We start from the raw sequence: 26,899 nt of genomic DNA, 5'->3' as shown, positions 1-26,899 counted from the left end.
ATAATGGAAGTTATGAATTGTCCCCTATGCTAAGCATGGTCCACCCTGGTTTACATTGGAATGGGAGACTACATGTGAGCCCTGGAAGATATTCCAGGGATATTCCCTCTTGTAGATGGGGTCATTCTGGGAAGATCATCTGCATGCAGAAGGTTCTAAGTTCCCTCCCTGGCATCTCCATAGGACTGAGATAGATTCCTGCCTATGACCTTGGGGAAGCCGCTGCCAACCTCTGTAGACAATACTGAGCTAGATGGGCCAATGGTCTGACTCGGTAGAAGGCAGCTTCCTATGTTCCTATCCCATACTCTTGATCATTTTGTGCACCTTATTTCTGTTCAAATGTATATATACTGTTTGAGAAAGGATGGTCAAAACCTTATTAAGATTTCAAAGTATAGACATGCCACTGATTTAAAGACTACAAGTGATTGAGAGTGAGCGAGCGAGCGAGAGCGAGCAAGAGAATGTGTATAAATATAACACGATATATAATGAGCACACACACACGTAAATGTGTCATAGCTATCTGAAATTGTGATACAGAGTTAAGAAGTAGAGTCATTCTAAAGGATTCTGTTCACCATAGGAATCCATGCATTCTTGTTAAAGCATACTCTGCTCACATGCTTTTTCTAAATTCAAAACAGAGTTTTCAAGGCATGCATTGAGGCAGGACATGATTATTTACCACATCTGTCAGAAACATACATATGCCACCCAATCCAGTTATACATTTAGGATGCAGAAACTTAAATGCCAGCTCTGTATACATAGAAAACAGGGACAGTAATTCCAGTATTAAATGCCTTACCCTGGTGGTCTTGGTTTACACTTGTGCTGGCAAAGATAATAAATAAGTAATCCAGTTATAACCAACAGTATTCCAACTGCAACCAGGCCAGTCAGAAGCCCCATAACATCAATCTTCTGTAATGCTTGGTCACCTATACAAAAGTCAGAATTATTAGGATAGATAGATAAAATTACACACACATACACATAGTATATACACTATTGCATGGAGGTTCAAGCTGTACTGCAGAAGCTCTTGGACTACAATAGTAAAGTAAGTCACAAGATGAGAAGAAGAGACCAAAGCAAAATCTCCACAAATTAGCCCACACAGCTGAGAAACAAATTAACCCATAGAACCAGACTTCAGTGTGTCTGCCACAAGTACAGAACTTGAGTGAGCAGTGTCCCATAGAGCAAACACCTCCAGGCAAATATTGCATGAGAGTAAATCAAATGATACACTGCAGAACAGAGAGACAATAGGGGGGGAAATAGGGTCAATTCAAGGTTACTATCTTATGAAGAAATTTTTTCTTTACAATCTGGGATGCAGTAACCAAAAGAGAAGGGACACATCACCCAGTGGTTTTCCACACCCTTTCCTAGCACGAATGAAATCACTCATGCTGAAACTGACTGGTTTCTAATTCCCCTAGTGCACTGTGTGGACATTAGAGAATAGTGGCAACTAGGAAGTTATTCTCACAAGCAGCAAAAACTGGGCTAGGGCTAGCAGCAGTTCTCTTTCACTGCGTGTGAGAACTGCTGGGAGCTGCTCTAAACTAGCTGGCCGCTTAACCCAGGTTGATAATGTATCAGCCACAGCTACTTACAGCCACGGCTGGCACACTCGGGGGGTGGGGGTGGCCCTCCCAGTAATGCACCACACACTCATGTGGTGCATTATTGAGGCTCCTGGGGATCGCGGCAGTTCTCTGTGCCCAACCCCCAGAGCTGCCAGGCGAGCCACAGGCGGGCCTGCAGGAGAGCCGCTGCTTGTCTGGGTGGCAATCTGCCCGCCCAGGGAAAGGTAAGGGATCGTCTGCAGGGAGCTTCGAGAAAACCCGCTCTCCCCACAGACCTCCTGCTCATGTGAAGCACCTCTAGATGTGCTAAACTAGTGCATTAGAGCCTCCCCTTGCCTACCAAGTCCACTGCAACAGCTTCAGTTCAAAGGGGTTTTTGTTTGTTTTTAAAAGGAGGCTACGCAACAGGACCAAATAGCTTGCTCTTCAGTTCATATAAGATAAACATAAAACATGCTGGGAAGTATCCAAACCTTTGGTGCAGCAATGTACTATCACTGGAAGCTCCTTTCTCTTGCAGAAGAAGAGCTATGCTCATCCATGGGATCCTTTCAATAATAGCATCAGTAGTGGAAGGTGCTTCCAATATTATCACCAATTGCTGTGTCAAAGGTGTGAGTAGCACCCATTAGGTATGTGTCGTCTGGTGAATTCAAACTAAATTACTGTGAACAAACTGCATTACTATCTGCAGTATTAAAGCAAAAACACTAAAATTTGTTGCAATATTGTCTTACCTCTCCTTGTGCCATGATTGTTTGTTCTATATTCATTCCAAAAAGCCATCTGGGTAAAACAAACACAATGTGCTTGAAATCAAGTCTACAGGAGCATAGCAAGAACAGAACAAAAACTCTACCCACCACAAAGCTTAAGAACAACAACAACAACAAAAAATCAGTTAAGAATGTAACTTCTGAAGTTGTTAAGAGTTGCACTTCGGGATGAAATTAGGTTAAGGATGTTACAACTCTGTCTTCATAGCAATATATTAATGAAACTGTGATTTCCACAAGTATTAGCATATGTAAATTGCTTTGAGAAATGTTTAATTTTAATCTTGTTTTCAACTGTGCATAATATACAACAGAAATAAAAGCAATTCCTTAGCCACACTAGTGGCTTGTAGTGCAGCTTCTAGAGACAACAGTACTTCATTTTGTTACAGATAACATTATTGAACTATCTGCTTATCAGAATACATGCTTTATTGCCCAATTCTTAAACATGTTTACATAAAGGTAATGGTTCAATGCATGCTATTGCTTCTGCATGCAGCACATCTTTTCCTGTGGCAAGTGTTGTGTGGAATACAATTGTGAGAGTGTCATAGGCATCTACTGGATAGTACTCAAGACATAATCATAATTTATATACCACTTTTCAATGAAAAGAGCTTTCAAAGTAGTCTACACAGGAAGGAAGTTCCCTGTCCCCAAAGGACTCACAATTTAAAAAGAAACACAAGGTAGACACCAGCAACTGCAACAACTGGAGGGATGCTGTGCTGGGTGTTGGACAGGGATAGTTGCTCGCCTCATGCTAAATAGGAGAGCCACCACTTGGAAAAGGTGCATCTTTGCTCATTTAGCAAGGGGTAAATGACAAGCAGCATAAGAACAGGTTGCTCACCTGTAACTTTTGATCTTTTGGTGGTCTGGTATCATTCCTAACATGGGCTCTGTGCCTGCACAGCTGCTTCCACAGAAGGATTCACTAGCTCCTTGAAGCACTCTGCTCTGCGTATGAAGGGCATGTCTATACACTCAGCATCTTTGGCACCAGAGTGCTGTTTCCCTCAGTTTCTGGATGGCCATTGTTAAATCGAAGCTTCATCAGAAGAGACAGGCAAGGAAAGACATTAAGCGTATCCCATGAGCGGCGTGGCTGGGTGGGTGCTGTGAATGATACTGGACCACCAATCTTTAGTGCAGGCCATGTAAAATAAAAGGGCTCTCCAAATGTCCAAGGGATGCAAGGAACGCTCAAGGGGTGACACTGGGTTAGAGAAAAAAGTGGGCAAGACAATGTCTTGATTAATATGGAAGTCTGACATTATCTTGTGTAAGAAGGTAGGGTTGGTGCGCATCACCACCTTATTGGGATTGAAGGTGGTAAAAGGGATGCCAACCCTCAAGGCAGTGAGTTCGCTAACCCTCCTTGTGGTAGTGAGGGCAATGAGGAATGCCGTTTTGAGAGTGAGCAATTTGAGGGGGGCTAAAGACAAGGGCTCAAAGGTGTCTTCCGTGAGTGAAGAGAAGACCAAAGAGAGATTTCAGGGTTTGACAGGCAGCCTAACTGGAGGGAAAAGGTTATTCAGGCCCTTCAGAAAACATAGTCGGGTGGGAAAAAAGAGATGTGGAACCCCAGCCAGGGTGCATAGCAGACAGAGTGGACATATGAACCTTTATGAAGAATTAGACAGAACAGATTGCTTGATAGCAGTGAGGTAGATCAGTACTTGGTGGACAGAAGCTGTGGAGGGATTAAAGCCTTTGTTGCTGCATAAATAGAAATTATTTTCCATTTACAGCTATAATTGTGCCTGGTGGAGGCCTTCCTTTTGTGAAGGAGGATACTGTCTAAAAATTCAGCCTCCATGAAGTCATATTCATTCTGATGGAGGAGGTCTAGACTGTGTTGGAGACGACAGTGGGATCCCCGAGACAGACTGAAAAGAAGTGGTAACCAGGGCTGCCTCGGCATTCACAGAATGCATTTTGTCCTTTGCAGCAAAATTTTGCCTAAGACCCTGGTTAGGAGTGGGAAGAAGCAAACAAGTTTGCCTGTCCTAGGTGAGGAGAGCTGGTCTTGTGGTAGCAAGCATGACTTGTCCGCATAGCTAAGCAGGGTCTGCCCTGGTTGCATATGAATGGGAGACTTGATGTGTGAGCACTGCAAGATATTCCCCTCAGGGGATGAAGCCGCTCTGGGAAGAGCAGAAGGTTTCAAGTTCCCTCCCTGGCTTCTCCAAGATAGGGCTGAGAGAGATTCCTGCCTGCAACCTTGGAGAAGCTGCTGCCAGTCTGTGAAGACAATACTGAGCTAGATAGACCAATGGTCTGACTCAGTATATGGCAGTTTCCTATGTCCAAGGAATCTGTAATGTGTCTCCCAGAGACCCCATCCCCTGCAGCTCTGGAACAATAAAGTGGGCTTCACTTCTTTTGGGTGGCAAAGAGATTCACTTGGGGAGTCCCCCACTTCAAGAAGAGAGAAGCAAGGACACCTTGCAAGTTCCCACTTGTGCTGGCAAGCAGTGCTGGTTTATCTGCTGAGGTTTTCTGCTAAGATAGGGACACAGGAAGCTGCTATATACTGAGTCAGACCATTGGCCCATCTAGCTCAGTATTGTCTGCACAGACTGCGGCTTCTCCAAGTGGTTGGTACCCTTTATATGGAAAGCTAGCAGGTAGATTTGGTGGCAAATGCACCAATCCCAAACTTGAATGGCAAGATTGCATAGGGACATGTTTGGAGTTTGGAGAGGAGAGCTGGTCTGGAGAGAAAAGCTGGTCTTGTGGTAGCAAGCATGACTTGTCCCCTTAGCTAAGCAGGGTCCACCCTGGTTGCATATGAATGGGAGACTTGATGTGTGAGCACTGTAAGATATTCCCCTCAGGGGATGGAGCCGCTCTGGGAAGAGCAGAAGGTTTCAAGTTCCCTCCCTGGCTTCTCCAAGATAGGGCTGAGAGATTCCTGCCTGCAACCTTGGAGAAGCCGCTGCCAGTCTGTGAAGACAATACCGAGCTAGATAGACCAATCGACTGACTCAGTATATGAGATCTTTCTATGTTCCTATGACATGGAAACCATGCCCATTTGATGTTTTATGGATGCTATGGCTGTGGTATTGTCCAGCATTGTCCTATCAGAGAGGAAGGAATTAGGGATGTGCCTGAAGTTGCTTCGGCGCCGGCACTTCTTTAAGGGCTTTTCAAGCCCCTCAGGGCGGCAGCATTCCTCCCTGCCGCCCCGTTGTCCTCATCAGCCAGAAGTGGCTGGAAGTAGCGATCGTGCGTGTGCCTGTTGCGTGCCTGCACGATGGGTGCACGCGCGATTGCTACTTCCAGCCACTTCCAGCTGATAAGGACAATGGGGCGGCAGGGAGGAACGCTGCCACCCCAAGGGGCTTGAAAAGAACGGAGTGCCGAAGAGGGAAATGTGGCAGGAGGGGTGAGTGCACCCTCCCCCACCTTTAAAGAACTACTCTTGCCAGCACCGAAACGGCCCCTGGAGCCGAAATGTTTCGGAGGCCTTTATAATGGCCTCCAAAACATTTCGAGCTCAAGCCTAGAAGGAATGACTAGAGCCAGGAAGACTGCCAGAAGTTCCAGGAAATTGATATGCAGAGAAGCCAACTGATAATTCCAAATGCCCTGAGCATGAAGGCCTGCATAGTGAATGCCTCAGGCTGTCAAAGATGTGTCCGTTGTGATGCCAATTGTAGGGGTAGGTGGTTGGAAGGGTAGACCAGTGTTGATGTTCTCTGTTAGGGTCCACCAGTGGAGAGAGTCCAAGACAGGCCTGGGAATAATTAGTTGTAGGTGCTGGTCTACATTCGGTTTGAAAACAGAAGCAACCATAGCTGGAGGCAACATATACAAAGTCTGGCACAGTTCATTGTTAATGTGCATCAGGTAATGGCATTCATTCCCAAAATGCCTGCCTACAGGCAGTAATGGGCATGAGGGATAACAAATTGAAAGTGAATCCAAGAAAGACGGAGGTGCTCATTGTAGGGGCTCAGCATTTGAGGGATGAGTTAAGAGTTTCCTGTGCTGGATGGGGTTGCACTCCCTCAGAAAGATCAGGTAGACAGCTTGGGAGTACTCCTGGACCCAGACCTCACCCTGGTATACCAGATGGAGGCTATGGCCAGGAACACTTTCTATCATCTTTGGCTGATTCGACAGCTGCATCCATTCATTGAAGAGGATGACCTCAAAACAGTGGTGCATCAGCTGGTAACCTCCTGGCTTGACAATTGCAATGTGCTCTACGTGGGGCTGCCTTTGTACGTAGTTCAGAAACTTCAGTTAGTTCAAAATGTGGCAGCCAGATTGGTCTCTGGGGCAACTCGGAGAGACCATATTATGCCCCAAACAGCATAATACTGCCTGCTGATATGTTTCCAGGCAAAACACAAAGTGCTGGTTATTACCTTTAAAGTCCTGCACAGCTTAGGTCCGAGTTACCTTAGAGAGCGCCTTCTTCAGTACGATCCCCACCGCATGTTAAGGTGATCTGAGGAGGTCCGTCTTCAGGTACCACCAACATGTCTGGTGGTGACTCAGAGGCGGACCTTGTCTGTAGCTGCTCCTGGGCTGTGGAATGCACTCCTGGCAGAAATTTGTAGTCTGAGTTCATTTTTGACATTCAAGAGAGCCCTTAAGACCTATCTATTTGGCCTGGCCTTCCAGGGTTTTAAAAACTTTTTCAATTCTTTTAATAAATGTTGTTTTTTATATTTTTCAATTTTAACAGTTAATTGATTTTAGTGTTGTTTTAATGTAAGCCACCCTGAGTCATTTTTGGAAGGGCAGTATAGAAAGGTTGAATGACGGATAGCAGAAGGCGTCGGTACCAATGAAGCAGTGGCGCAGAAGACTTCATTGATGAGAAGCATGACTCGACAGCTGTCGATGACAACATCGAAGTTGATGTTGAGACAGGAACTGTAAGTGGTACAGTTGAAGAGAGAGTTGGTTTGGACAATGTCAAAGATGTTGAGGACAACGTTGATATCGATGCCAAAGAGGACATTTGGTGTTTCAGGAGTGGTCCAGAGTTGCTCTCCTTGTACTTCCTCTTCTTGTGGTGCTTATGGCGGGACTCTTTAGGGAAATCCTGCCTTTTCTTAGAAGCACTAGAGTTGTGTGGAGTTTTGGGAGCTGAACTCTGTTTTGAAAGCATCAATGCTGACTATAACGGCATCAGGTCAGTGGGTGCAGGGTGGAAGAGGCTGGACTTTGGGGCTGAAGTCCAGTACCTCCACAGCCCCTAGGGGCCCCCAAATCCTCTTTAGTTTGTTCCAAGTGGTTTGGTTGCCCAGTGGAGCATAATTCTGCTTAATTTTCAGGGGAGGGGAGCCTCCAAAGGCCTTTAGTCCAGGCTCCAAAATTGCCTAGGTGCACCTCTGCAGGGTGGTCTCGTACAGGGCGGCCCTCAAGTGCAACTCCTGGCTTCTCCGGTTCTGTTTCAAAAATGACAAATTTTACAAGACTGAACAATGTGGTCCTCACCCAGGCAAATTGTGCTGATTGGACGAGGGTAGAGTGCCATGGCATGAAGAACACTGTTTCAATGTCGTCCCACGCCCCCGCCGAGTCCATTAGCCAAGGAAACCAATCCAAAATGTAGAGCAAGAGCAACGTCAGAGAAACAGTCCAAAAACCCCCCTGAATAATCAAAGAATAAAACCATTTTTATCTCCCAGGAATCATGGTTGAAGGAGCGAATCCCTGAGAAGCGCATACTATGGCAGAGGGAAACGAACCAAGGGACACAGTACTCTGGTGCCAAAGATACCAAGTGCGCTCTGTGAGCAAAGGGTGTGGCTACAGAACACTTCAAGGAGCTAGTGAATCTTCCTGCAGGAGAAACTGTGCAGGTGCAGAGCACATGTTGGGAATGATACCGGACCACCACAAAGATCTATATCTGCCTGTTCCATTTTTGCAAACTTTTACTTAATTCTTAATTTAAAGTTATATTCTTAGTGCCTTCCTGGTATGCTAGTACAGCACTGGAACACTTGTCTAGTGCTAGATTAAATAAAAGAAAAGCCTCTCCATGCTACATATTTCAGGAAACGACAGCATTAAAAAATAATAATTGATGGAGTTGTGTTCCCTGCTCCACATGGCAAGGTAAGAGCATTCATTCAAATCATTTTTTTAAAAAAATGTGAACAGTGGTATGGCTAAATCCCATGCAGCAAGTCTACTTCCTCTATCCAGTCCATTCTGGGCAACAAAATCCTGTGCTAGTCCTAACCCAGTGCCACTAGTGCAATTACAGCACTAAATTAAAAACTGGAGTTCGACCCATTTGTGATTTCATTTTCTACAAATTTGATGGTTAGTGATTTAGAGTCTGGGTATTCTCCATCTTTGTACAACAGTTCAGAAACAATGGAAGTGAGGCTGGTCTAAGAGACACCATCAGTAATTCTTGTCTCAGCAATGATCAGTTACACTAGAACTCCATCAACTAAAATGTCAGTAGTCCACTCCCAAGAATGGCCAATAATCAAAACACATGGGAAATGGCCCTCAGCATTTACTTTTGACATGTCTCTTATATAAGTCATAAAAGAAAAATTACTGTTTGTTCTGGGTCTCCAAAAATTTCTCTTGCTTCCTCATAATTGCAGTCTTCTTCACGGCATTCTCTTTCAAGATCACCTCGAATAAAAATTTCAAAGTCAAATCTGTTGTACAGAAGGTGCCGTCCAATGAACAAATTGGCTTCCTCTGCTGAGGTGAATACTGACAAAAATAATTACACACACACGTTAACATGTATAAACTCAATTCACAGCTTTTAAAGAAATATAATTAAACACCAACTGTGCAATTAAACACAGTTACAGCATTTTAAAATAACTACATCATACAAATACTTTCGAGGAGAACCTTAAATAAAGCCCCTAATTCCAGCTCATATAGTTCTGGCCCATGTTCGAACAGAGGTGGTCCTTCCCTCCCCCAACTGCTACTGCAGAGTGACCAGGAATCATCTTGTTCTGAGGGGAGGAGAGGAGAGACACAGGTGGGAAGCTGCCACCATTCAGCTCCCATGTTCTAGCCAAGGTGGCCTCTCCCTCCCCCAACTGCCACCACAGAACTACCCAAGAACCATCTTGCTCTAAGGGGAGGAGAGGAAAAAGTGACACAGCCTAAAGAGCTCAGCATGTAAAGATCTAAACTAAGCCTGTGCGCCACCAAAAATATCAGATAAATTCCAATCCAGCCTGATATTTTTTTAAAAAATGTCAGGAGGCTGATATAGCCTCTAAAGCACCACTGGGATTGGGTTTCTGAAATGCCTATTGGAGGAAACCACCACCAACTTCCAAGGTGAATTTTAAGATGCACCCCTGAAATGCACCCCTGAAATGGGGGTGGGGCAAATGAAAACCCTATGAATGATCCTCTAGCCTTGTGGGTCCCCTAAGGGGGATTACTTTTACCCCCACCCTGATTTCAGGGGTACAGTCCCTAACATCCAAGTTGAAAACCAGCTTGGAGAGACTCTCTCTCCAAACCTGTAGTGGATACAGCTCCTGTAGTGGATTTTAAGGCCTGCACCCCCGAAAGGTTGGGGCAAAACACGTTGGAAGTGAAGGACTATGCGCTGTCTCTTGTCTCAAAGGCAGTGGAGGACAGACTAGTGAGTCAGAGGGCAAGAGGGTCAAGACATTGGTCATCCCTTCTCTACTGCTCTGACACTATCCCTTTGGAATGTAGATTGCTACTCTCAGGGGACTTCCTTCCTTCCAGCCTCTTCTTTTCTCTCCTCTTCCTGTTCCTTCTACCTTGCAACATGCAAGCTCTCCTCTCCCTGCACCATGTGTGCAGAGATGCAGAATCCATCTGCATCCAGCTAGCTAGATAGATCAGAGATCCTAACTCCTCGCTTTCCTATCTAGAATGGAGTTCTTTAATAAATGCCATATATATTGACCTGAAACTATGAACTGACTCCAAGTTACATTACTCTCAGCATACATGCATGCCTAACTAAATCCGCTGTGTTGTGCCTCTGTGCACTCTGCTATAATGAAAAAAGGGTTTCTCTACCAGAGAGAATTCCCAACAAAACATACCCTACAGGAGATCCCACAGGACTAAAGGGCTCCTTGTGGGGTGTTACCTTTGCCCCCACCCCCTGATTTTGTGAATGCAGTCTTTAAAAACCAGCCCAGAGCCAGCTTGGAGAGAAACTGACTGCCAGGCTGTTTTTGGTCTGATAGGAATGTCAGAAGTAGAAGGACTTCTTTACATAACAACAGGGATTTTAGTTGGAATTCCGACTACCAAGGCTTCTTGCTGTCACATTGGAATTCCTTCTGAAAATGCCCGAAAGTGGGCTTATTGGTCCGATATTCCTATCAAACCGATACAACTGCATGACCCTAATCTAAACATGCTACTTGATGTTTGGTTCTTCATTAAAGCTTTGATGTAAACTGTTTTGGGAGGTTTGCCTGAAAAGCAGTATATAAATGGCAACAACATATGCTTAAACACAACCCACCACTGACTAGTTTAATGAGTGCAGTCACACAAGTCACTGGAACTATGCAACCTTTCAGCATTGATTAATGCAGACACACTTTTTGCCTCTACCCACCATGTGCACTCAAACCACCAACGCAAAGCTGTTCTGTCATCGATTTACTTCCTTCATATGGAACCATTTGACGGTGAGGAGGGATGTCTTTAAGGGCGGGGGAGGATGCACTTACACTCCCTCCGCCGCGTTTTCCCCAACAGTGCACGATTTCCAAAAAGCCCGTCAGGGCAGCAGCGTACTTCCCTGCTGCCCTGTTTACCTGCTATACCTGGAAGTACTAGACGTGCCTGTGCACGCATCCGATGTGTGCACGCACCAGATACACACAAGTGCGTCTAGTACTTCCATGTATATCTGGTAAACGGGGCAACAGGAAGGCATGCTGCTGCCCAGATGGGCTTTTTGGAAATCACGCACCAGCAGGGGAAACGCTCTGTGTGTGTGTGTGTGTGTGTGTGTGTGTGTGTGTGTGTGTAAGTGCATCCTCCCCTGCCTAAAAAAGGCGGGACATCCCCCGCCATCGAACCTTCGAGTCGGCCACAGTTCAAACTTGTTTGGAGGCCCATAAAAGGGCCACCGAACAATTTCGTGCACATCCCTACTTCATATAGATGCAACCATGGGACCACACTGCATGGCAAATGTGTGCATAGTAAACAGGCCTAAGCATCAGAGCTCCTTTTCAAATTGACTTATTTGTTATTGTTTAGGATTTTTTAAAAAGTTATCTAGTCCTTACATTAATCTTCACAGTAATTAGAGCTAATTCAAGGATTTGTACAAGTCTAATTAAGGGAGAAAATGGTGAGCTCAGTTTTGAAATCAACTTTCCCCAGACTAGCTAGTCAGGCACAGCTGTTTTGTGAACGAGTCTCCAGGTGACAGGGCTCAACTTCAGTTGGGACCATAGTGGCCTCCATCACCCCAGCCTCACAACTGCCCTAAAAAACCCCAAAACAAACAGTCACAGGTTGCTGGCAATGCACTTGCCTTTTTCTGTTTCTGTTTGTTTCTCTCCCTTCTACTTGCCCCATCTTTCTGGCTACCTGCCTCCTGTCCTGATATTCAAGCCCCAATTATGTCTCAGTAGTGTTTGGATCCAATCCTGCTAGTGAGCCCAGTTCTATCCTAGATCTAACCACGTCAAGCTTCATCTCTAACACTGACCCTGTAACATTCTAGAATCCACTCAGTGAAGTCTACCCATGGTATGGTTTGCTAGTAAAGTAAAGGGTGCCGTTGAGTAGGTTTTGACTCCTGGTGACCACAGAGTCCTGTGGTTGTCTTTGGTAGAATACAGGAGAGGTTTACCATTGCCATCTCCCGCTAGTATGAGAAGATGCCTTTCAGCATCTTCCTATATTGCTGCTGCCCGATATAGGTGTACTAGTGGGGATTTGAACCGGCAACCTCTTGCTTGATAGTCAAGCATTTCCCTGCTGAGTCATTAACACAAACACATATATAAGTATACAGTCATCTCTACACTTGTACAACCTAATAGGCTCATTCTCGCAACGAAAAACTGGGTAGAAATATTCAGCCAGACTTTCAAACCCATGCATGCTCCTGAGATCCGGATGTGTGTTGGCAAAAATCAAGGTAGGAGGATGAAAAGTATCGTATGCTAGCTGCAATCTGGCAGGACGGTGGAGGACATACTTTTCTTCGGCCCTAGATAAAATGCTGGGTAAACAATGTCAGTTGGCCACACAGTCCTACCCGGACCCCATCTAGCACATGATTACTTTCCCATTCTCCTACTTTGATTTTTGCCAACATATAACCGGCTCTCAAGAGCATGAACTGTTCTGAAAGTCTGGCTGGATGCTCCTGCTACCTAGCTTTTGAACATAGAAACCAGCCCAATGTCTGAGTGGGGATTCAATGAAGTACTAATGGCTATGGGAGGGAAGCTAGTATCAGATATGATTGACAGGAGGTTCCATGGTGAGCCCACATCATAAGCAGCTTGCTTACTTGCTGTCTTTAGTCAACATTCCAAAACTCAACCACAATGGTTGCAGACAACAGCCCAGTCTAAAATATTATTCTTGGGTACTTTGATTGGAAAAGAAACTGATTGCATAGATTAAGAATTCAAACAGATGCTGTCTTCCTAGAATTGTTTAAAAATTTAATTGGAAGAGACCGAGTGGCATTATCTAATACAACCCGCACAGCACTCCAGTCCCCAGAAGCTAGTGCATTTTCCCAGCAGCACATGGGCTTACTAGGGGGCGGTTCTCTGCTCCCTGCCTGCCCCCATCTCAAACTCCCGAGGAACTCCACGCCACCCAGCCACCCCCAAACCAGTGATGGGCGGTGAATTAAACGGCCACCATCAGGATGCTACCCGGGGCACTTGCCCCACATTCTTCTACATCCTGCTGGTGGTGAGGGCAAGGAATCCAGATATTGGAATTTCGATTTTACCGAATCACACAGGCCTAGATTGAAACACTGCATTAAACAAGCACCCATAAACCCACATTATCCTATTAAACTTACTGTGAGATCTCTTTCTAACACTACCTCCAGTTTTGTACTATGCAAGAAAGTAGATTCCATACCCTCCAACATTTTACACAGGAAAATAGGGATATGCTCATTGCACACCCTTATCATACCAGGATTTGTATGTTTTTGTAACAAAAACATTACCTATAGAAAAGGGATCTGCTCTGCATGCATATTTTTACTCTGCAGTAGTCTATTCTTTGATTTAGAACTCATAAGGATATGTGTTCTTTTAGCAGAAGATGTATTTGAAAAACACAACTGCACCAATAGGATCAAAGCTTCAAAAGATACCACTGCAGGGAACAAATGTCATGCTGCATTCTGCATCGTGCCTTAGTGTTCATGCACATGTATGTGCATTGGAGACAAGATGCTCACATCACTTAGTTCCTAGAAAAGGGGAAGGAGACTGAAGCTTGGAGAATGGTAGCTGTAGCAAATCACCGCATCAAGATTTTCACCAGGCATTCTAAAAAGGAAAATATATGGACAAAAGGAGGACAGTGGTTTTCCAGAGACAGGGAGCAGAAAATAGGGATTGTCCCACTAAAAAGGGATAGTTGGATCCTATGCCGTTCAAGTCCATATTTGGAAGCACTTTGCCACCATTTATTGAATTTTTTTTTAACTATTTAAAACTATTTTTTTAAAAAAACTACTTCCAGATATCACCACATGCAACAATCCCAACCAGATCTTGGTGGATTAGTTGTGCAATACTCGTAACAATACATACCCTGCTAACTGAGCAAAGAGGCACATTTTTAAAGTGGTGATTCTCTTATATTTAGGAGGGGAGAGCAACTGACCCTATCTAGCCTCAGCACAGCATCCTTGTTGCTAGTATCTGCCTTATGTTTCTTTTTAGATTGTGAGACTTTTGGGGACAGGGGACCATCTTAGTTCTTTTTCTATGTAAACCGCTTTGAGAATTTTGGTTGAAAAGCAGTATCCTAGTAGTAGTATCTGAATATGAATCTCTCCTCCCACACTCATCAGATTATTCTCTCTCTCTCTGTGTCTCTCACTCACTCAAACACCTAACCATCCACCCTTCCCTCTTACACAGGTTCCTGCTGGGAAGCATATGCACCGGGGAGCGCATCTACCCTTCCCTATTACACACACACACACACACACCCTTCTCAAGGCTAAGCCCTCCAGCCCACTATGCAAGACTGCCCTATCTCCAAGAAAGTGTTGGAAGTTAAAGGACTTTGCGCTGTCTCTTGTCTCAGACAGTGGAGGACAGACTAGTGAGTCAGAGGGCTAGAGGGTCAAGACATTGGTCACCCCTTCTCCACTGCTCTGACACTATCCCTTTGAAATGTAGATTGGTACTCTAAGGGATTAACTTCCTTCCTCTCTCTCTTCCCTACCTGCCCTTCTACCTTGCAACATGGCAAGCTCCTCTCCCTGCACCATGTGTGCAGAGAAGATGCAGAATCCATCTGCATCCAGCTAGATAGATAGATTAGAGATCCTAACTCTTCACTTTCCTATCTAGAATGGCTAGCTGGAAGAAGTATCTCAGTGCTACTGTATGCAGATGATGCGGCCATTTTGGCTAGAACCCAGTTGGGCTTAGGAGGGCCTTAGGGGCACTGGCAGTCTATTGTAAGACTGAACGGCTGAGTATCAACTACCAGAAAACAAAGGTGCTCTCCTTTGCTAGGAGACCCAAGAGACGGGTCTGGAAAATTGATGGACAAAGGATAGAGCAGGTCCAAAACTTTGTATATTTGGGGGTAGCTGTTCACTCATCTGGTTCAAGACGAGCCCATGCCTTGCATGTGGCCCAGGCCGCTCAAAACAGCGCCCGAGCTATTCTGCAGTTCTATAGATCCAGGGGTGGGCATCTTATCCCCGCAGCCATAAAACTTTTTCAGGCGAAACCATTGGCACAGTTATTATACAGTGCCCAACTGGGTCCCTATACAGATCTGTTCCCCTTAGAAGTGGTGCAGTCCAAGTTTCTGAGAGCATTATTTCAAACCTCTAAATGCACCTCCAATGTGAGGCTCAGACTGGAGGCGGGCCTCATTAGAGTTGAGGCCAGATGTTGGCAAATGGCGCTGTTTTATTGGCTGAGAGTCCATTCCTCAGAGATAGGGCTGAGCCGCCTAGTCTTAGCGGACTCATACCAGTAGACTTGGAAGCGTTCACTGAACCAAAAGATGACTTCTTTGGGCCTCGATCAGTCCGCCCTGCTCACGCAAAGTTTGGAGACAGCTAGGAAGTCCATCAAACAGAGAATTGAGGATATTGAGAGACAGACAGACATGGCAAGGGTACCTGATTTTCAGTGCCAGGAATCAGTTAGGTATTGCTTGGCCCCAGCACCCTATCTTACTGCCCTGGAGGTGCCCCCTCTTAGAAAAGCTTTCACCTGGGCAAGATGTAATGCCTTGCCTTCAGCCCTTTTAGAGGGACGATATAGAGGGATCCCCTATGGGGAGAGGCTTTGCCCATGCGGCGAGGGTCAAGTTGAAACAGTTACCCATGTACTATTGGAATGCCTGCTCTACAGAGACCTGTGCCGGGATTTCATTCACCCTCTGACAGTCAAATTCCCAGGTCTCGATCTACCTCAGATGACTGCCAGGCTCCTGGAAGGAAGTAATTCCTCTTCCACTAGACAGGTAGCCAAATTTTGCAGTGCAGCCCTTCGCTTTCGGAAGAGCCTAAAAACGGACAAATAAACGACACAATGCCAGAGCAATTTGTACTCATATCTCGGCTAGTTGTAGCTGGGCATGTGGGGACAGGTATTGCCAGCTTAAAAGTAGCTAATTCAATGCTAACACTATATAGAGCCCCTGAATTGTATATCTCCTCCCAGGTTGGGAGCTGAGCTGTGTTTGGAGTTGTAATTGTTCAATAAGCAGGAATAAGCTGCCCTTTTATTTTAATCTATTTCACTAGTATTTTACTAGCATTTTCAGTGACTCTGTGCTGAGCAGGACCCCATAGAATGCTGATTATCCCCTCTTTTAAATTTGTTCTGATTTTATACTGCTTTTTGACTGAAACAAAGTGTTTGGCTGAGTCCTTTTTAACTTACATGCATTTTATCTATTCTGTTTGTGTTTTATATCATGTTTTAAAATTTTGTATTTTTAGATTCCCTCCCCCTCAGTCTTAATGCTACATCAATTTTAATCTCCGTAATACTGCAACATTCTCTTTATATTGCATTTACTGTATAGTATTACTGTTTTACAACTTGTGCTGGTCAACGACCGTAATAAAGATTATTATTATCTAGAATGGAGTTCCTTAATAAATGCCTTATATATTGATTTGAAACTATGAATTGCCTCTAAGTTACTTTACTCTCAGCATACACGCATGCCTAAGCAAATTCCGCTGTGTTGTGCCTCTGTGCACTCTGCTATAATGAGAGAGGGATTCTCTCACCACAGAGAATTACCAACAGAAAGGGCCCAGAGATCTCAGGCACAGATCCCCATGCATGCTGGCAGAGCTGCAGAGAAGTGGGAAGTTCCAAGTTCCTGGGTAACTCACCACTCCAAGGCCAATAATGCTGAGCAGAAGCCTCTCAAACAGCCCAGCCACTTGTGCTCTCCCTTAGGGATCCAGTGATCCTCAGAACTGGATGGGCAGAGCCAGTAGGAATGTGCACGGACGGGTTCGGAGGCCATTCTAAAGGCCTCCAGACTGGTCCGGACAGGGTGGTTTTGGTTCGGAAGGGTAGGGTGGGGGTTCCATTAAGGGGGGGGGGCTTTACTTACCCCTCCCGCGCTTTCCACACTCTGGCGCTGTATTTACTGTAAAAATCCCTCTTCGATGGCTCCTCCAATGGCTGCTCCAATGGCTGCTCCGGTAAAAAAATCGGGCGGCAGGGTACTTCCCTGCCGTCCCCTTGAAGCCCCCTGTTGCTGCTGCCCCCTTGAAGCCCCCTCCTGCCCCCTTAAATCTCGCCCCAGGCCCCCGACCGATAGTTCTTCAGAAGCGGGCGGGTGGCGGGGAGATGTACTCCTCCCGCCGCCTTCCCTGCTGGTCTGCAAAAGTACTTTTACTTTTGCAAAAGCAACTTTTGCAAAAGTAAAAGTACTTTTGCAAACTGGCAGGGAAACGGGCGGCGGGGAGATGTCCTCCTCCCGCCCCCTTCCCTGCTGGGCTGCAAAAGTATTTAGGAAGCCTTCTGTGCGCACGCGCAGAAGGCTTCCTAAATACTTTTGCAACCCGGCAGGGAAGGGGGCGGGAGGAGGACATCTCCCCGCCGCCTGCCCGCCCGCTTCTGAAGAACTATCGGTCGGGGGCCTGGGGCGAGATTTAAGGGGGCAGGAGGGGGCTTTAAGGGGGTGGCAGCAACAGGGGGCTTCAAGGGGACGGCAGGGAAGTACCCTGCCGCCCGATTTTTTTACCGGAGCAGCCATTGGAGCAGCCATTGGAGGAGCCATCGAAGAGGGATTTTTACAGTAAATACGGCACCAGAGTGTGGAAAGCGCGGGAGGGGTAAGTAAAGCCCCCCCGCTCTTAATGGAACCCCCCACCCCAGTGCCGGACCGCAGCTCTGCGGTTCCATGCACACCCTTAAGAGCCAGCCTCACAATGAAAGCACCCTCCAAACTGTATAAATGTACCAATAATAAATGTAAAAATAATAACTGGGCTGGGGAAGAGAGAGCAGGGCAAACTCCTCGGTCAGTGTGATGAGTGCAGCACCTATCTGAGCATGGGGCTTTGGGCGATCACCCAGGTTGCCCTGCCCTAAGGATGGCCTTGCCTCTAAGGTTGGAGGTGGCCTATAGCCCTCAGACCAATAGCCATTGACAAACCTATCCTCCATGAATTTATCTAAACCCCTCTTAAAGCCATCCTGGCTGCTGACAGCCACCACATCTTGTGGCAGAGAATTCCATAGATTAATTATGAAGGCTTGCCCTCAACTCCTGCCTGTAGGCTTCCAGAGGCATCTGGTGGGCAACTATGTGAAACAGGATGCTGGACTAGATGGGCGTTGGTCCTGATCCAGCAGGGCTGTTCTTATGTGTTGTGTGAAAAAGTACTTCCTTTTGTCAGTCCTAAATTTCTTGGCAATCAGTTTCATGGGATGACTCCTGGATGACCCCAATGTTATGCAAAAGGGAGAGTTTTCTCTGTCAACTCTCTCCACACCATGCATGATTTTATAGACCTCTATCATGTCTCCCATCAGTTGTCTTCTTTCTAAACTAAAAAGCCTCGTAAGGAAGGTGCCATGAGCCCCTGATCATCTTGGGTTGCCCTCTTCTGCATCTTTTGCAATTCTACAAAGTCCTCCTTAAGATATGGTGACCAGAACTGCACGCAGTACTCCAAATGTGACTGCACCATAGTTTTGTATAAGGGCATTATAATATTAGCAGTTCTATTTTCAACCCCCTTCCTACCAATTCCAAGCATCTAACTGGCCTTTTTCAAAGCTGCCACACATTGAGTAGACACTTTCAACAAGCTGTCCACCACGATCTCAAGATCCTTCTTCCGGTCATTCTCTGTCAGCTCAGATACCACCAGCATGGTAACTTGGGTTTTTTTGCCCCAAGATGCATCACCTTACACTTGCTAACACTGAACCCTATTTGCCATTTTGTCACTCACTCCCCCAGTTTGGAGAGATCCTTTTGGAACTCCTCACAATCTCTTTTGGATTTAACTACCCTAAATAGTTTGGTGTCATCTGCAAATTTGGCCACTTTGCTGCTTACCCCAAGTTCTAGATCATTTTAGCTGATGCTAAAAACATTAGGAGGGTTTCAACATGGAGAGTTTCAACATGCAAGCAGAAAAACAAGTATCCACCACAGCTTCCTGTACACTGACGTAGCACGTATGTTCTTTGGGGCCTAGTCAGGAAAAACAGGTGAGCAGGGGAGATCCAATCAGAAATTAAAATAATAGTAATGGATTGTACACGGTTCTCTGGAAGTCTGGGCACCTTCAGCTGGCTCAATATCCCTGTTTTCCTGCTTACTAGCCTAACTGTGGTGAGTTCTGAAATAAAGCCTTGCAAATAAGTAAGATACTTGTCTTTCTTGGTAGGTTCCAAAAAAGCATTGCTTGTCATTAGCACTCCTGGTGACTATTAGGAAACTTTGCCTAAAATGAATCTGTTCTTCTGATTTCAGGTGTTTCACTTTGGGCATTGCCACTGCTCAGGTGAACCATCTTATCTAATTTTAATTTTAATTACACAGCAAGCAAACTATTTTAACCAAAAGATACATGGAGAGATTAGCTAGGCTTTGGTGCAGCTCTGAAGACTTGTAATATACATTCTTCAATGATAGAGTGCTTTTCTGTGTCTATAACTGTGCCTCAGCAACAGCAGAAAGTTATGTGTGTGGGCTGTTTCATTAATACAATTTTGGAAGCAGTTCTGCTCAACTGGAAAGCTTATATTTGGGCATGGGTTACAGAAGCATTCCCTATCAGGGTAACAAAGAAGCACCTTTAGAGATGTCAACAGAAAGTATACACAAATATTGGGTTATATGATCCAGGACTTCCCCCCGCCCCCTTTACAATAGTTGCTTCCTCATCAGTTTCAAGGCGGGTGTGTGTGTGTGTGTGTGTGTGAAATCACATTTATTTGCTTGTACTGCTTTTTAACTTCAATTCATGGAACACCAAAGCCAGTATCTTGAAAGAATTGAGACAGGAATCATATGCTCAAAAAAGTGTATAGCGCTGCTTATTGCATATTCCCATTTTATAGCAGAAAGCGATAAAAATTATACGCACAGGAAAATCCTGGAGTAATGGTATTGAGAAGAAAAGGTGACAAAAAGAAATATATGTCCCACACTGAGGATTACCCATGTGTCAAAACTCATCTGTTTTCCAAGACAGAAAGTATGCACTTTCCTAAGATTATTGGACTGAAAGGCATCTCCCATACATGAATTTAATTTACCCTCCATGTAGCTTAACTCATTGCTTTTTATCCTACTAAACGTAAAGATGTGCTGTCGAGTCAGTATCGACTCCTGGCGACCACAGAGCCCTGTGGTTGTCTTTGGTAGAATACAGGAGGGGTTTACTATTGCCATCTCCTGTGCAGTATGAGATGATGCCTTTCAGCACATTCCTATATCGCTGCTGCCCAATATAGGTGTTTCCCATAGTCTGGGAAACATACCTGTGGGGATTTAAACTAGCAACCTCTTGCTCCCAAGGCAAGTAGCTATGAAGAACAAACAAGTTGTTCTCTTTTGTTTTGCAAAGAGAATGAGGGCTATGTGGAATAGTTGTAGAAAAATAAGTGCAAATATGGAGTGTTCCTCATGTTATGAGAAGCACTTGGGGCTATTTATTTATTTCTCAGGGCTCATTTCAATGTAAACAGCTCAGGGCTGTTTACATTGAAATAAAAACAATTAAAATCAGTTAACAGTTACGATCAAAAACTATAAACACACACCTCAATCACTTTGCCCAACCAAGGGAGACTGGAAACTGGCCTATAACTATCCATTGCTAAGGTGTCCAGGGAAGGCTTCTTAAGACACAATCTAACCATTGCCTCCTTCAAACAAGGAGGCACCCTATCCTCCCTCAGCGATGCATTTATGATATTAACTAGGCCACCTCCAACAATCTCCCTGCTAGACAGAAACAGCCAAGTTGGGCAAGGATCCACAGAACAAGTGGTAGGTCACACCATCCCAAGCAGTTTGTCCACATCCTCTGGAGTCACAGATTGAAACAGATCCAATCTAATACTGCAAGAGGGATTGATGGACACCTCCTTCATCGACCCTGCAGAAACTGTGGAGTCTAAATCGGCCCAAATACAGAAGATTTTGTCCGCAAAGAACCCACTAAAAGTGTCACAGCAGAACATTTCTGGGGATTGATTTAAAGCAGAAGGAGCAGAAATTAAACTCCTCACAACTCAGGATAGCGCTGCAGAATGCAAACCTGCAGACACAATGCGCGCAGACCAAAATATTTTTTTTGCTGCACACACTGCTACCCCATAAGCCTTCAAATGGGTCCTATACTGTGTCCTGTTAGATTTGAGCCAAGTTCTCCTCCACTTGTGTTCCAGTCGCCTACCCAGCCGCTTTAGCCCCTGCAACTCCTCAGTATACCAAGGAGCCATTTTAGAAGCATGTCGGAAGGGATGCTTAGGAGCAATCATGTCCACTTCCCTGTAAGTTCCCTATTCTATGTTCCCACCAGGGCATCAACAGAATCACTGGTCATACCAACTTCGAAACCCTCCAAGGCTTTTTGGAATCCTACTGGGTCCAGCAGCCCTTTTAGGCGGACCATCACAATAGGTCCACCACCCCTACAGAGGTGGATTGTGGCTGTGAAACCAACCTTAACCAGGTAGTGGTTCATCCATGACAATAGGGAAGCCACTGGATCCCCCACTCATGGAACACCCCCCTGATCCAAACAAAAGACCAAATCGAGTGTGTGGCCGGCAACATGAGTTGGTTCAGAAACCAATTGGGATATGAACTCCTGAGCCACACAAGACAAGCCAGCCCCAAAGCAGATATTGAAGTCCCCCAGCACCAAAGGTCTAGGAGACTCCAACACCAACTCTACAACCAGCTCCGTCAGCTCAGTTAGGGAGTCAGTTGAGCAGCGTGGTGAACAGTACACCAACAGAATCCCAATCTATCCCTAGTTTCCAGTCTCAAAAATACACATTCAATATAAGTCAACTGTCTCACAGGGGCCCTGGTAAGGGAGATGTATTCTTATGGACCACAACCACCCCACCCCGCAACCCACTTCCCCTATCCTGCTCCACAACAGAGTAGCCTGGTGGGAGAAGCTGAGCCCACACTGGACCACTCGCCTCCCCCAACCAAGTCTCAGTTATACATGCCAGGTCAGCTCCCTCATCCATGATCAAATCATGGACAATTTCAGTCTTATTCTGAACTGAGCTGGCATTGCAGAGGAGCAAAGCCTGACTCTGTGGGTAGTTGGAGCTGCTCCCCGGGCCCTGAGAGTTGACAAGGCAGTTGGAAATGGAAACAGTTACTAAATTACCGATTTCCCTTCCCCTGTAATGGCCAGCTGCTCTGTCAGCGCCAATTCTTCTATTCCCCACCACTACAGTAATAGCTTCCCCAGAACTACCGGATGCACCCTCTGCACCATCCCACTCAAGAGAGCCCAAACACATATCTGCAAAAAGGCATGGCATAACCCAATAAAAATAAAAGACCAGCAACCTCTAGCCCAGACCTCTCCCCAGTCCTCGGACCCACCCCAAAGGCTGGCCGCACCGCCAGATGCACCTGTTGACACAGCCCCTCCTTAAATAGCCCCCATGCCACTCCTCTCACAAGCGAAACCTGGGGCAAAGCTGGTACAATGAGTGCTGGCAGAAGTTGATTATTAGCATTCAAAAGGAGGGAACTGAAACTCCAGCCAGGCCACAGTGCTGAAACAGTCGATGTTCTGGCTTTTTCTTCTGGGCAGTAAAAAAACAAATGAAAAAGTGGGGGGAGGCTGTTGTTAATCTCACAATAAGATAGGCCAACCATGTCAAGGCCACTGACTCTCTCCCTGGTCTTCTCCAGGGAGAACTTATTAAGTTGTTCTTATTAAGAAGTTTCTAATGCCTTTGGATTTTTAGCTCAGTTCTATTCTCAAGGCTCAGAACATCCAGCTGTGCTCACAAAATGGATAACATGACAGACAAGAAGCTTTACTAGTAAATTACATTTCAGAATAAGAACTTCAACCTGGTAGCCCAAGAAAAATCTCTAAGTAAAAACAGGATGATAATTCCTCCTAAAGTTTTGTACATACTCACATGCGACAAGAAATTATTTTGGCTCCCCTAGTCCTCATACTATGAAAGCAATACACTTGCAGGCACTACCAATCTGTTTTGGGGTACAATTCAAGGGGCTGATTATTACCTTTAAAGCCCTAAATGGCTTGGGCCCTTGGTAGCTTAGGAACTGCCTGCTCCCAGCTGAACCTACCCGCCTGGCTAGATTGGCTGGGAGGGTTCTGCACCACGTGCCGACACCTGCTGATGCCCATTTGTTGAACATGCGGGACAGGGTCTTTTTTATTATTGCCCCTGGGAGTGGAACTTGCTCACAGCCGGGATCTGTGTGGCCCTCCCTCTCCCAGCCTTCAGGAGGAAGTTGAAGACTGCCCTCTTTATCTAGGCTTTTGGCCAATGAGTTGCCCCATGCTCTCCTTTAAAATTGCAGCTGTGTTTGTTTTTATCTTCTTGTTTACCTCCCTGGGGTCCTGGAACAAAGGGTGGCATAAATAAAATTAAATAATACAGTACCCAGGCCTACACAGGTTTAAATGATAGAATCACATATTCTTCCCAGTCTCCCCTTGCATCCTCTTCCTCTATTGTCTCCCTTGCATCTCTTTTAGATTGTGAGCCCTGTGAGAGAGGGATTTGCCTTCCTCACTCTTTGTAGACAAATGGTGCTATATATTAAACTGCTACTAAAACCATAAGAACTACCATGCTTGCTCACCTTCTGATAATATAAATGTCCCTGAGTAAAATATTATGGGACTGTAACTTAAGCCATTTTTAAAGATGCTCATGAAGTAGTATATAGGAATGGCTTTCACAGCCCAGAAAAGAGGTCTGTGTCAAGCAGTGTGAACCACTTCAAGTTAGGTAGAATTGAAATGTGTCAAGGTAAATGGTAGCCAGTTTGAGAAAGCTGAGATGAGTCTGAGAACAGACTGCTTTGGAAAATTGTAACAGGAAAATGCATCATATGATGTAATGTGCCTGTACGTTTTTCATAGTTAATCATTTTTATTAGAGATCCCCATATGTGCAAACACAAGATAAAACCTTATGAAATTCATCAATTGAAAGTTAATGTATTTATATATAGCCATGAAAAGATGGCAGGAACCTCACCAATACATTTTTCCTGTCTAAAAGAAAAATTTGCATTACTTTGGTGGTGGCAAGAAAGGTAGCTAGAACTCTGAGGGCTCTAACTACACGGTTTTGCCAGTCTACTGTGCAACAAGTATGGCACAAGGCAATCACTTGGGAGATGCTGTTTAAATCTTTAACAATGCTTGTTTTGCTATGGCTATTTTGTTACAACACATTCTTTTGATTTCATACCCCACAAGAATGAATTGCTTCTTCAACTCTGACTGAGCAGTCTAGTGAAATAGCATCTGGATGACTTCCTCCTGCCCTCCCAACAGCTTCAATGTAAAAATAGTAATTTTGAATTTCTTAATCTTCTTGTGTGCTTCATACTGGAAACAGAAACTCAGTACCAGTGAATCAAAACAGAGTTTTGTTTTACAAGACATAGTATAAGTAAAGGAAAAAAGCTACCTTCTTTCACCGCATCCTTTGATTCTCGCAATTGTCTTGAGCAATGAGGAAACGCAAGCAAGGTTAGCAACAGCTGAAACAGCAACAGGTAAAAAAAGAACATAACCTGGTACCTGTTAAGAAGTGAATAATACATTAGCAATAGTCACTAAACAAACTCTAGAATGGGCTTACCAGCCCACTGTCAACGTCATCCACATGTCCACACAAGACACATGAATGAATGTTGTGTTAGGAGAAAAACTGCAGCCTTCTACAAACCTGTCTAACATGTACATCATCGTAGTTGCATAATAATAACTACATGGATTGTTGCCAGAAGCTGAAACCAAGGACTTCAGTATCAAAGAGGCTCCTACTGCTTAAGATAGATGTGATTACATTGAGCCTTCCTTGTGTGCCTGTGCCTGCCTTTGGCAGCCAGCCAGAGGTGCTCTTACCCCTGGACTTCAGGCCCACAGCCCCTGCCCCCCCCCAATCCTCTTTAGACTGTCCTGGGTGGTATGGTTGCCTGGTGGATGCTTAATTTGCAGGGGAGGGGGGCCTCCAAACGCCATTAGGTCCAGGCTCCAAAATTACCTAGGTGCACCTCTGCTGCCAGCGTATTTCCTTCATATGAGGAATTGTGTAAATGAAAAGTGCCTGGCTAACAAAATTCCAGACCTATGACATGACTGATTATAATGGGCCACAGAGAGAGAACTTCACTTCCCTCCCACGGTAGTAGGAGAAATCAATAGTAGTAGTAGAGGAGAGCTAGTCTTGTGGTAGCTAAGCAGGGTCTGCCCTGGTTGCATATGAAAGGGAGACCAGAAGTGTGAGCCCTGTAAGATATTCCCCTGAGCGGATGGAGCCACTCTGGGAAGAGCAGAAGGTTCCAAGTTCCCTCCCTGGCTTCTCCAAGATAGGGCTGAGAGAGATTCCTGCCTGCAACCTTGGAGAAGCCCCTGCCAGTCTGTGAAGACAATACTGAGCTAGACATGACTCGGTATCTTGCAGCTTATTTTGTAGCAGTTGCTGATGATAGAGAACAGGATCTGAAGGATTTTACATATGCCATGCCCCCCTCCAGTGGAATTTCTCACTCGCTCGCCCCGCCGCCCTTTCAAAAGCAAGGCCCTGCGCCCTATGACGCCACCCTGCGGAAAGTCTCCTTCGAAAGCCATTTGTGATGCGGATTTAGGGGCTGCTGCCGAGACATGCCCAAGCCAGCTACCCCTAATATACCACTATCCCGAGCGCGGGGCTCGTTGCGCTCTTCTCGGCGCCTAGCCAGCGGGCACAACGTGTGCTCAACGGCTCGGGAGAGAATGTTTGACAGCCTCGTCGAAGTGAAACCGGCCCGCCTGACACCCGGTACAAACTTTTGCTCTTTCTGCCGAGACGCCTGAGCCCAGAAGCCCCCTCGAAGGCGACGTCACGGTCTCCTTGTCGTTCTTGCTCGAAGGCTGCGACGCCACTGGCGGGACCCCCGCCTAGGCCACTGCTCGGCCGGTTTTGCTGGCAGCCGGGGTTCAAGCGTGCCGCGCCACCCCGCCCTAGCCTAGTCTCTCGCCACAAGTTGAAGCACAAATCTCATAGCCAGTGCAGGGGAGGAGGACCAAGAAGGAGGAAGCAAGCAGCTCAGACTGGGAGGCTTCGAGCATTCCGACGCGAGAGAGGACTGGGGAATCCCACCGGCCGTGGGGGACCCAGTGATGGCGCTCTCACTCCTCCACCCCTTCAAGGAACACGTCTCTCTCGTCCAGCCCCGTTCCTCCTGCTGCTTCCCCGCCACAGAGTCTCTCTTTTTCTTTAACCTACCTGCTTAACTCAACGCACACATTCCGAAGCTCCAGCTGGGCTCCGACTACGAGAGGACCTCGTCTTCGGGAGTTCACATTTCACACACAGTGTGGGTAGGTGAGCATGGCAAGGATCACATGATCTCCCCCTTGCGGCCTTTGTCACCGCCCACCTGAATTCCGAGCGGAAAAGAATCGGCGATGTTGGGAAGGAGCCTCTATTCAAACTTTTCAAGTGGCTACTCAGCACCAAACTAAGACAACCACGGGGCTCTGTGGGTGCCAGGAGTCGACACCGACTCGACGGCACACTTTACCTTTACTTAGCAATTAGCATGCTGAATGAACTT

The 26,899-nt window shown here is 45.8% G+C and overlaps 1 protein-coding gene across 1 annotated transcript in view; it reads right to left on the bottom strand.

Moving 5' to 3' along the window:
• Positions 1-26,899, bottom strand: part of PRRG4 (proline rich and Gla domain 4) — a 48,043-nt gene that overhangs the window by 6,476 nt on the left and 14,668 nt on the right. The window contains exons 3-6 of the mRNA XM_053244532.1: positions 24,766-24,838; positions 8,934-9,097; positions 2,342-2,390; positions 815-947 (exon numbers count right to left, since the gene is read on the bottom strand). Of these exons, the coding sequence (XP_053100507.1) occupies positions 815-947; positions 2,342-2,390; positions 8,934-9,097; positions 24,766-24,838 (419 nt within the window). The remainder of the gene's footprint in view (positions 1-814; positions 948-2,341; positions 2,391-8,933; positions 9,098-24,765; positions 24,839-26,899) is intronic.

Source organism: Hemicordylus capensis, chromosome 1 (assembly GCF_027244095.1).
Source record: "Hemicordylus capensis ecotype Gifberg chromosome 1, rHemCap1.1.pri, whole genome shotgun sequence".
Taxonomy (NCBI): Eukaryota; Metazoa; Chordata; class Lepidosauria; order Squamata; family Cordylidae; genus Hemicordylus; species Hemicordylus capensis.
The sequence above is the reverse complement of the archived record's forward strand: the minus strand, read 5'-3'. Positions and strand labels throughout refer to the sequence as shown.